General features: G+C 41.3%; 1 protein-coding gene across 1 annotated transcript in view; it reads left to right on the forward strand.

Annotated features, from left to right (window-relative positions):
• Utrn (utrophin) overlaps positions 1-12330 on the forward strand; it is a 507673-nt gene that overhangs the window by 111667 nt on the left and 383676 nt on the right. Inside the window, exon 3 of the mRNA XM_059272738.1 lies at positions 4512-4573. Within this exon, the coding sequence (XP_059128721.1) occupies positions 4512-4573 (62 nt within the window). The remainder of the gene's footprint in view (positions 1-4511; positions 4574-12330) is intronic.

Here is a 12330-nt window from a genome sequence, read left to right on the forward strand (position 1 = left end):
CCTACATCTTTAGGCAACAGGAAGTAGACTGTCACACTGAGGGAAGCTTGAGCCAAAGAGACCTCTAAGCCCACCCCCACAGTGACACACTTCCTCCAACAAGGCTTTACCTCCTAGTAGTGCCACTCCCTTTGGGAGCCATTTTCTTTCAAACTACGGCAGATAAATAAATAAAGAATGTTTATACATTTTTGGAGTATTTTTTGAGCATCTGGATGTTCTTTTTTATGGCCAAACATTCCATTTCATATTAGGTACTGAGGTGTATATTGGTGTTGATTTGACTAAAAAGTCATAGCCTATGTTAGAAGAAATGTTTTCTTATTTTTATGGCTCTTAATGTGGGACTTTATTTTTAAATTTTATTTTATTCTGTGACTGATGATATAGAAAGGTAAAGTGACAGGTAATCCTTTCTTTGGCCAACCTATAGAGAAAAACTGTGCATTATTAGATACTTTAATTACTTCCCATCACCCACCCATCTGGGGATTGGAACCAGAGCCTGGCTGTACTGTGCACATTTGCTACCACTGGGCTGTGTCTCTAGACTGAATATGTTTGTGAAAGCTGAAACTTTGAAATATGTTAAAAAATGAAATGCAGTTATATTTCTGTTAGTATTTTCCCCATTTTATTTTTGTCAAGGATTCTTACTTTGTGTGGACATTATGAAAGTAACAGACAATTTATTTATGAACTTTCTATTTCTTATAGGATCAAAGGATAGTGGATACAACAAAACTTACAAACCTCAACCTTCTTTAGAGTTGTGGAACAAATTATTAGGTTTTTTTTAAGTGCCCTGCACACAGATGTTTAAAGTTAAATTCCTTCAGCCAGGCCTGTGTAGTGTCTGTTGGCAGGTAGATACATCCCATATAGCCTTGTGCTCTTGCAACATTGTCAGCTCTGTCCTTCTGGGGTTTTATGATAAAGGGCTGGGATATTCTGTGTGTGTAAGCAAGTCTCCTTGTTAATGAGTATGGGGCATTGATCAGGTAATGTATAAGGCTGAAATAAGGGCTGATGGCTGTCTTCATTGTCCTTTCTAGGAGGGAGGTCACCTTTCAACACCATTAGCATCAAGAAGTTTCTTAGAGAGCAGTGTCCTTTTATACTGTTGTTCCCTTTGTGCCTTGGGGTCGGTCTCCAATTTCCTATATGGATCTGTAAACTTACACTCCTTTTTAGAGCTGTTATATTTATCACAGGAATGGCCTTTTAATTATAAATTATCCTTCTGTCTTAGTTACTTTTCTGTTGCTGTGACAAAACACCATGGCCAAAGCAATTTATAAAAGAAGGCATTTCATTTGGGACTCACAGTTCCAGAGGGTTAGAATTCATGGCCAGCATGGCAGGGACCATGGCAGTAGGCCAGTATGGTGCTTGAGTGGTATCTGGGAGCTTACATTCCCATTTCTAACTGGAATCAGACAGAGCTAACAGAATGATGTGGGCTTTGAAACCAAAAGATCATCTCCAAATGACACACCTCCTCTAATAAGGCCACACCTCCAAATCCTTCCCCAACAGTTCCACCATCTATGGACTAAGTAGTCAGACATTTGACCTGATGGGGACTATTTTCATTCAGATCACTATACCTTCCATAAGTCGCTAGAACACAAGTTTATCACAAAGCTGATGTGTTAACCAGTATTATCTGTAACTATGAAATAAAGTTAAAGACACCATGAACAAAAACAATGTTGGCTTTCATATTCTGGGTCACAGTCCAGGCAGGAACTCAAGGTAAGAACTTGGAAGCAGGAACTAAAGTTGAAGCCATGGGGGAGTGCTGCTTACTGGCTTGCTCAGTTTGTTTTCTCATATATTCCATAACCAGCTGCCCATGGGTGATACTATCCATAGTGAGCTTGGCCTTCCCACATTAATCATTAATCAAGAAACTGCCCTACAGGCTTGCACATAGGGCAATCTGATAGAAGTATTTTCTCAATTGAGGTTCCTCTTCCCAGATAACTGTACCTTGTTCAAGTTGACAAAAATACTAACCAGGCCAGATAGTTAACATATAGGAGAAAGAGTTTATGCGACCTCACAGATCTGAAGATTCTAGTCTATCATTGGGTAGACCTGTAGGTTTGGACCTCTAGTTTCTGTACCAGGAGAGTGGGACAGAGCAAATGACAAAGAAGCCAAGAGCAGAAGAGGAAGAAGCAGGGGGTCCTGTAATTCCCTTCAAGGGTATTCCCCCAGTGATTCAAGGACCTATAAGAAAGTTTGCTCTGCTGAACCTTCCACTTCTCCCAATGCAGCCAAAGGGAAGGAAGTCTTTTAGTACATGGTTCTTTGAGCAGACCTTCTTTACCCAAACTGTAGCACTAGATGCAATCTTATTTATTAGAGAGCGTCCTCATTTGCCAAGAAAAGGCAGTCCCTTTCTGGTGGATGTGATGTGTGTGCATGGCTGGTAGAATACATAGGCCTCTTCCTTTGCAGCCTGGCTGTATGCTGGTAGCAAGTAGATCAGGCTCTTAGATGGACCCACAACATCCTAGACTATTCCAAATATAGACAGCTTTCAGAACTACTTACAGGTAGTTAACATGCTACTTTGCAGGTGTTCAACCAATGATGACTTTAGTTAGTTCTAGTTGAAAATTGGAGATTGGTTAAAGACATAGACACACGTAGATACACAGATAAACATAATACAACTAAATGTTAAAATATTTATAAAGCTTAAAATCACCATGACTCCATGTCAGTATTTTTTTTTTTTTTTGAGGGGGGAAAGGAAAATGGGTTAGAGAACTGACTAGAAATCTTACACTCCCTTTTGTTCTAGAAGGTGTAGGAATTCTGTGAAGAAGGAATAGTGATGAACTCTTAAGTTTTTATTGGGTAACTTTTTTGGGGACATGTTGGTCTAACTTCATTGCCTGGAAAGGTTATGTCCCTGTTCTGTTTTGTGTGGGTCCTTTGAAGAATTAGGGTCACTCCAGGATGAATTTTGCCTTAGCAGCAGCAGGGGAGCCTGCTTCTTGTGAACTGATTGCCTGTTTCTTTGTAAAAGGCCTTTTTTATTGTTATACAGTTCACACTTTAGCAAGTCAATTTCTGCATACCAAAATCTCTTACCTGGAGTCCCTTGAAGGAACCAAAGGCTGTAACAATTCTCAGTCAGGAGACCTCTTGGATTTCCCAGTCCTCTCACAGCCAAGTTTACAAAGGCCTTGACCCCTTCAGGAAGAACTCAGATAAGAATCAAACACTTCAAATAGTGTCAGGAACAAAAGGTAACATCCCAGAAGGCAGTTCAAAGCCTAGATGCTAACACTCCAAGCCAGATGCCGTGCTCTGTGGGGTCTCCTGTCACTGGTTTATTTGACTTACAATTCCTGGTTACAGGCCATTATTGCGGGGATTCAGGCAAGAGCTTTAAGCAGCCAAACAGATCCACAGTCAAGAGCAAAGAGAGAACCAATGCCCACATGTCTACTGTTTAATTTGCTGTCTCCAATTTTATATAGTCTTGTAGATGTAACCAACCGTCTTATTAAATAAGAAACACAGAACCAATGCAAAGAAGAAAGCCAAGAGATCAGAGCTAAGAGCCTTACCTGCTTGCTGCAGCTAGCCTCTTAAGCCAAGAGACCTCTCCGAAAGAGACCTACTTCCTGTCTGTTTGTCTTTATATAGACTTTCTGTTCTGCCTTCTCATTGGTTGTAAACCCAAACACTTGACTGCCTCGTCACTGCCTGTATGTACAGCCCTCTAGGTCTTCTATGGTATTGAAATTAAAGGCGTGTGTCTCCAATGCTGGCTGTATCCTTGAACACACAGAGATCTACCTAGCTCTGCCTACCAAGTGCTGGGATTAAAGGCGTGCGCCACCACCAGGCTTTTGCTATGGCTCTAACAGCTCTGACCCCCGGGCAACTTTATTTATTAACATACAATTAAAATCACATTTCAGTACAAATAAAATACCACCATATAGTCTAGTACCCCAAACTGGATGATGCTGTTCACCCACAGTGCGGCACCCACCTCAATCAGCAAAGTCAAGACAATTCCCCACACTCATTCCCACAGGCCAACCTGTTGTATATAGTCTCTCATTGAGACTCTCTTCCCAGATCATCCTAGGTTATGGCACGCTGACATTTAAAACCAACCATCATACACGTTAATGTGTTTATCATGTTTGATATTATACTTAAAATGCAACTGAAAATGTTACATGTATAGTTTTGAAGGAAGGTCTGGATTGTACTACACAATCCTGGGTCTCATAACTGGGTGTGAGCCACTTGGGTTTAGTAGGGACCGCCAGATTCTTTGGGAGAGGTGATGGAGTCTCACTTTGCTGTAGACATTGGGTCCCATCTGTGGGTTCATTATTAGCTGTGTCCTTTGCCCCATGCAGTATAAATGTCTATTTTAAGCTCCCCAGGAAGGAGATGGTTGTATTTATCACACCCTCCAGCCGTATAAACACTCATCTGGCTTTCATTTTTCTCTTTCTCTCCTGCAGATGAACACAATGACGTTCAGAAGAAAACCTTTACCAAATGGATAAACGCTCGATTTTCAAAGGTAACCGAGACTTAGGTGGCTTTTACTGCATTGCCAATGCCTCCTTCTGACTTGTGTCCATGTGGCTGAAAAGGATGGCCAGTTCCTTTAGCACAGTTAACCATGAAAACTCGGGCAGCCTTTCTGCCCTGTGCAGCGACGGTAGACTTTTCTACCTGTGAACGTGGCTAAATCACATGATCCACCCTCATTTTCATTCAGAGATCTGCTCTTTCTCAGCATCTCTAACCATGGAGAATAATCAGCACCATGCTCAGTATTTCTTTTTTTGGGGGTGGGGGTGGAGCTGTTAGAGCACGGTAAAGTGAGAGGTTTCACATTGGTTCCAAATGTGATTAGCCAATAGTTAGAGAAGGTAGATTTTTTTTTCCAAGTCTTGATGGGAACAGCCTTTGGGTTAATAGATTGTGGGACTCTACCACAGGAAGCTGAAGAAGGAAGATTTCTCTGACTGTCTTTAAAGTAGTTTGAATGCACCTTTATTTTAAATGTTTTGCCTGTGTATATTTTTGAGCACCGTGGGCATGCTGGCACCCTCCAAGGTCAGAAGAGAGCATCAGGTCCCCAGGACTGGAGTTACAGTGTGAGCCATGATGTGGGTGGGTGCTGGGAACCTAACTGGGTCCTCTGTAAGAGCAGCCAGTGCTCTTATTTGAGGAGCAATCTCTCTAGTCTTTTGAAACCTCTTAATTAATAGTAGTATTTGAGCCAGGCGGTGGTGGCGCACACCTTTAATCCCAGCACTTGGCAAGGAGGGGCAGGCGGATCTCTGAGTTCGAGGCCAGCCTGGTCTACAAAGTTCCAGGACAGCCAGGGCTACACAAAGAAACCCTGTCTCAAACAAACAAATAAACAAACAAACAAACAAACAAACAAACATTGTGTTTGAAAATGTTCTGTATTTAAAGTTGTAAAGTTCAGGATCCCAGGCTCTGGTATTTATCTGAGGAAAAGTGAGGCTATTTTAAGGTAACTTGAAGTAGTGGTACAGATTAAACGTTGCCCCACATGGCACATGTCAGGTGCAGTGGCTCATGATACTTGGGAGGCTGAGGCAGGAGATCACTTAGGCCCAGGTGTTTGATGTTAGACTGGGCAGAAGAGTGAGACCCTGTCTGTCAAAGACAAAATGGCACATCTCCAGATTTATAGTTGATCACGTGACTGCAGCGTTTCTTAGGTTTTACAGCTTTTGGTTGAAGGATATTATTTTCTTTCCTCTGAGAACGTAAAGGATGTGAAAACAGACTTTGATAGATGAGTGAAGAATGTAGAGTTAGGGGTCCAGGGAGATGACTAAGTGTGCAAAGATTATCTGCTGCCAATCCTGGTGTCTTGAGTTCAATCCCTTGGGACTCACATGGTTGAGGGAGATAATGGATTTCACAGAGTTGTCTTCTGACCTCCACATGTTCATGTTCCTCCCGTCCCCCAACCATATTGCATGCCCATGGGTACACGCGCGCGCGCGCGCACACACACACACACACACACACACACACACACACACACACACAAAATAATTGAATAAATAAATTAACACAATTGAATGAGTCACTAAGAAGCAAGTGTGTACCTCTGTGTGTGATCATTTGCAAAACGGTGAGGCGTAATGTGAGGATTTCATATATTATATATAAAAACTAATTTAGGCCGGGTGGTGGTGGCACCCGCCTTTGATCCCAACACTCGGAAGACAGAGGCAGGTGGATCTCTGTGAGTTTGAGGCCAGCCTGGTCTACAGAGTGAGATCCAGGAAAGGCTCTAAAGCTACAAAGAGAAACCCTGTCTCGAAAAACCAAAAACCCAAAAACGAATTTAGAGAGTGATAAAAGAACAGAGGTGCCTCATGGCTGGTGGTTTCATGTATCAGATTGTTCTAAAGTACTGATAGTCATTTTTTAGGTAAATTTTAGATGGTTTGATTCTGTAGTTGCAAGGAACCTCGGGCATGGGCTTGACAGCATTCAGTTCCATATGGGCACGTGCCACATTCTCAGCAGTTTTAGCGGCCGAGAGTGTGTAGCTGCTTCTCCGCAGTCTCCTGAGAGCTCACGTGTGGGGATCGTCCAGCCTGGTTATTCCTGAGGTCATGGTTCTTTTCTATGCTGGAACTAGTGAAGCAGGTGTGATTTTTCAACAGCATCAAACACTCACTAGGAAAAGAATTGTTGTGGTATTAAATGTTAGAGATCATTTTCAAAGTCTTGGGAGACCTTGGTTGAGGCAACATTTAACACTGAGTAAATTCCTTGAGAATGGGGTGCAGCAGTCGGATCAGTGAAAGAAACAAGGAAGAGGGTGCAGGGCAATAGAGACATTTGGGAATGAATAGTGGAAGAGAAACTTTCTTTTATTGATGGTCCTTGACAGTTTCAGAGACCCCAATAACATAGATTCTAGTAGACCACAACAGGTTACTTAATGAAGTTGATATTTAAATATGTGCATTTGTAAGAAGGTACAGAAATCTCTCTACCTCATGGAACTGTGTTATTATTTTGTAATATCAAAGGGGGCTTTAATCTCATCTATTTGTCCTGGGCTGTTCATAGTTTCTGCCAGGAGAATAGAGGTTATGGCCAGCGCTTAGCATGCTGGGTTTGTGCTCTTAGAGAAGCTGCAAAGTCTTGTTTTGTTTAGAGAAAGGGTCAAAAGTGGGATGACTTTGGAAACTTCCTCTGTAGATTGTTTCTAGCAAGAAATCAAAGCCTAGAAGGAATTTATCCAAGACATGATGAGGATGTGAATGTAATGAGGGAGAATTCTGGACGGGGCCACAGGCTTCATCCATGTTCTGTTTTCCTTCCTTCTGCTGGGTTTAGTCTGCGGGTGGGTAGAGAGGGTACGGCATGTTTGTAGACAGGGAGATTTCCATGGATTCCTTTGCAGCTTAACTCTGGCTGGGCTGGGAAAGGTTGCATTCCCATGTCTGTGCAGCCTCATTGGATAATCCTGAGATCTGTCTGTCTGTCTATCTATCTATCTGTCTGTCTGTCTGTCTGTCTATCTATCTATCTATCTGTCTATCTATCTATCTATGTATCTCTATGTATCTATCTATGTATCTATGTATCTATCTATCTATCTACCTATCTGTTTGTCTGTCTATCTACCTATTTGTCATCTATCCATCCATCCTTCTATCTATTATCCATCCATCTATATCTATCTATCCATGTCCATCCATCTATCCAGCTATCTATCATCTATCTATCTATCTATCTATCTATCTGTCTATCTATCTATCTATCTATCTATCTATCTATCTATCTATCTATCTATCTAGAGTCCTGTTGAAGAGAATAAACTTATTTATTTATTTCTTTTTACCTAGGCCTTTTGGCAAATATTTCAATGAACTCTGAAATATTATTTTGTGTGTCTGCTGGCTCCTTTTACTATAGGACCCCATGATGAGAAATCCAAACAGACATCAATGGCATCTTCTGCCATTTAGGAATTTGTTTTAAAACAGACATCTAGTTGGACATTTCATTCCTGGCCCCCTCCTTCTCTAGAGTGTTAATCAGATAACAAGTGCCATCTTGTTAATTCTTACACATACATGCATCCAGTATTTGTTCACTCTCTCTCTTCACTGACACCTTCCTTTTCTAAGTCACTATTATGTATATTAGAAAAAATTGTCAAAGTTGTAAAATTGGGAAAAAAATATTAGTAGATACTTTGTTCAGCTTAGCCATCTGGACTAACTCTACCTTCTATTACTTGTTAATTTGATTTCTCCTCCTCCTCCTCCTCCTCCTCCTCCTCCTCTTCTTCTTTCTTCTTGTTATTATTATTACCATCATTACTATTATTATCTTTACTATTTGTTACTATTATTTTGAGACAAGGTCTCCTGTATCTCAGGCTGGCCTCAAACTTGCTATGTAGCTGAGGATGACCTTGAACACCGCACCCCATTTGTGAGGGGCTGGGGTTTGGACCTAACTCTTCATGCATGGTAGGCAAGCACCCTATCAATGTAGCCCCAACCACAGTCCTACATTTTGTTATTTATAAGCTACTTTATGGCCCTATACATTGTAGAAAATAGATGATACACATTATTCTCATCCATAAAGATGAAGATTAGCTGGGAAGAAATTGATTATTACCCGTAGAGCAGTTTATGCATTTTTGCACATATATTTAATTCTTTTTCCTGCCTGCAGACTTAAAGCTCTTTCAATTCTCCCTTGAACTGATTATAGCACTGCGTGTGTTTCTCCAGCGAATAATGTGTTAGGAAAGTCTTTACCCCAGGCCAGCACTATATTTGGCTTAAGAGTTTCATTCCACCTTCTTTGGAATATTGTCTTTAGACACGTGGAGCACAGTAACCAGCTATGAGTTGTTTTCTGTTCTCTTCTGTTCTCCTTTTCCTCCCTTCCTTTCTAGTTTTCCGTGAGTAGCTAGCCTGATCTCAGAGGCCTGGTTGCCTCCTTTTCTTTCATAGGGTATCCCATGGTTAATCGCATTATTAGAACCAAATTGGAATTGTATGTACTCAAGATGTGTAGTGTGAATTTTGATCTCTGTTGACCTTCCAGGCTCTTATAGTTCCCTACATTTACTCCCAATATTGTTGTTCTTTGTAGCTGATTCCTCCTTGTGCTCCAGCCACATTGTCTGTGTCTCCATCCAGATGGCCTTCGATGGCCTTTGTGCATGCTTTCATCTCCATCTTGTTCTAGTTCCCGGTTCTCCTTATTGCCTGAGTTGACAAGTCATGTAGTAATGGATACCGTTTCTGAGCTCACAGATGTGGGTAGATATGTTCTGTATAATCCAAGTGTTATCCATCTCAAGTAGCTATAATTCAAATAGGTGCATGCGCCATTTCCAGATAGCGCTAAGCTCCATGACGGACTCTTTTCCTCCCCTCTCTCCCTCCCTCCTTCCCTTCCTTCTTTTTTGTTTTTTGAGACAGAATATCTCTACATAGTCCTGGCTGTTTTATAATTCACTATGTAGACCAGGCTGCCCTCAAACTCACTGGAATCTGCCTGCCTCTGGCTCCTGAGTTTTGAGATTAAAGGTGTGCACTACCACACCTGGCTTGCCTTTTAACATTTAATAAGTATCCACTGAGTATTGGTTTACTAAATAAATGAGTGACAATAACACAGACATATTTGATATGCCTAAAACCGTACATTCAGAAAATAGACACAGTTGTTTTGGAAAGAAATAATGTTTTGAGTGCAAAATACCTTAAGTTGTGTTATTTCATGAAAGTAGATACAATAGGTTGGGATTCTTACTGTATTTATTTACTAAAAATGAAAGAAAGGCCTGGAGACATGGGTTAGCAGTTAAGAGCACTTGCTGCACTTCCAGAGGCCCCAGGTTCGATTCCCAGCACCACATGGTGCCTAAAAACCATCTGTAACTCCAGTTTCAGGGAATCCAGCCTTAGGCACCATGGTATATATATATATATGGTGCACAGACATCTATGTAGGCAAAACACCCCCTACACAAAATAAAAGAAATAAATCTTAAAAAAGAAATAAGTCCAGCTATCCAAACTTTCTTTTTAATTCTTGGACACTGGAATAATTGTTAAAAAGCCATTTGGATTTTATACATGCCATTCTTTTTTGTTGTTGTTCAATAGAATTTCTTTAAAAAAATTCTTTATTTATGTATTTTATGTATATGGACATTTTGTCTGCATGTATATCTGCATACCAAAAGAGGGCATTGGATCCCATGGGACTACAATTATAGATTGTTGTGAGCTGATATGTGGGTGCTGGGAATTGAACTCAGGACCTCTGGAAGAACAGCCAGTGCTAAGCCATCTTTTCATTACTCAATAGAATTCTTCATCATGATGCCCAACTACTTAATTCACAGTGAATGAAACAGACTTAATGCTTAAAATTGGTTCAGTTGTTTCCTTGATAAAAGATAAAGGGCTTGATCATATTGAACGATATAGGTCTAAAACTAAACTTTTACTAATAACTATGTATGGCTATACAGAAACTAAAAAAAAAAAATCGCTCACCAGAGGACATTCGATCTGTATGTTTTATGTCTGTGTCTCTCCATGGGCAGATGTCTGCCTGTATTATCTATGTACGTAGCTGGAAGTCCTTGTTAATACGCTACTGAGTCCCAGTGCTTCAGAGCCTGGGGAACCTGAAAAGCAACACACACTGCAGTAGTCATGGTCTGGGGTTTTAAAGAGGTGAAGGGCACAGGAGAAAATGGGTGCTTAAAAGCTTAGAAACACTTGCGCCTGGGTGTACGGTTCATTTATTTATGACCTCAGGCAAACAGTGAGACAGTTTTATAAAAGTAACCGTGCTTTATCGTTCTATCCATTAGACACCCTCAGTCATTATTACCTGTCTTGTATTGTCCGGAAGTATTGGTGCATCGATGGGGAAAAATACAGATTATAACTGCTTAGGAATGTTAATGAAAAACCCATGAGGTTCCCTTGACTTGTGAAATCTTGGCTCTCTGCTACACGTTTCCAAACGGGAATAAACCACTTTAGACTATGGCATCATGTGTAAAACTCAGTGTTTTGGACTCTAGCTTTCAGAGTCTTATTTGCATGTGGCCTCTCCCAAGGGAGGCAGCGAAGCTGTTGGGAAATTTGTCCCGACTTTGAGCCTGCATTTTCTTTGGCTCTCTTTCAGAGCTGCTCATCTGGCAAAAGCCGTGAGCCTACAAATTACGGGAGCTTCTTCATCAGTGTCGTTAGGGGAAGAATATGCAAACTTGAAAATGCAAAGCGTTATGCGTGTTTCTGCTTTTCTCCTTTGAAAAGACAAATTCCCCTAGGGTACATTTCCAGACTTGAAATTCACATGGACCGAACAGGAGGCCGGGCTGTGAAGCATTTATCCTGGATATCGGTAGGCGTTGCTGCACATGCGCAGTAGCCTTTCATAGGCTGGGGCGTGGATGTGGGTGTTCTGCTGTTTTCTGCTCTTTGAATCTTGGAAGTCAGTAGTCATAGAAATGGGAGCCAGAAAGAAGATGCTGCCGAGTGTGTGGTCAGAGTGGCTGGGATCACCATTTCCCTCTTATAGATGGTTCATCCTCTGAGTGTGGTGAGGGCCACTTGAACTGAACTGTTATCCATGGGGTCTGTTACTTCTATCTACACATCTAATTATTTTAAGGGCTGTACACACTCTTCTTAAAAAGAAATTCCAGTTTTGTTCATTTCCCAAAACCAATGAAAGAAGGAAACAATAAAATGTACTCCATATTCTTGATCACCATCTTTAAGATACTCTGGTAGTGCTGTCTGTCTGTCTGCCTGCCTACCTGCGTGCACACCCTCGCTCCCTCTCCCTCCCTTTTTCCCTCCCTCCCTCCTTCCTTCTTTCCTTTCTTTCTTCTTGCTTGAATTCTAATTGATTTTTTTAAAATTAAAAATTCGGTTTTGTTTTATTTAGTGTGTGTGTATGTTGACATGCTCACATGACATTGCGTGAAAGTGTGCTGATCCAAAGATAACAATTAGAATCCGTTCTCTCTTTCGATCATATGGATCCTGTGGACTGAATTCAGGTTGTCAGCCTTGGCTGGACATGCCTTGGATAAAAGGCATTTGAGCCATTAGCTTGCCCCATATGACTCCCCCCCCCCCCCAGACAGGGTTTCTCTGTGTAACAGTTCTAGCTGTCCCAGAACTCACTTCGTAGTCCAGACTGGCCTTGAACTCACAGAGATCTTCCTGCCTCTGCCTCCCAAGTGTTGGGATTAAAGGCATGTGT

Source organism: Peromyscus eremicus, chromosome 8b (genome assembly GCF_949786415.1).
Source record: "Peromyscus eremicus chromosome 8b, PerEre_H2_v1, whole genome shotgun sequence".
In the NCBI taxonomy this organism is placed as follows: domain Eukaryota; kingdom Metazoa; phylum Chordata; class Mammalia; order Rodentia; family Cricetidae; genus Peromyscus; species Peromyscus eremicus.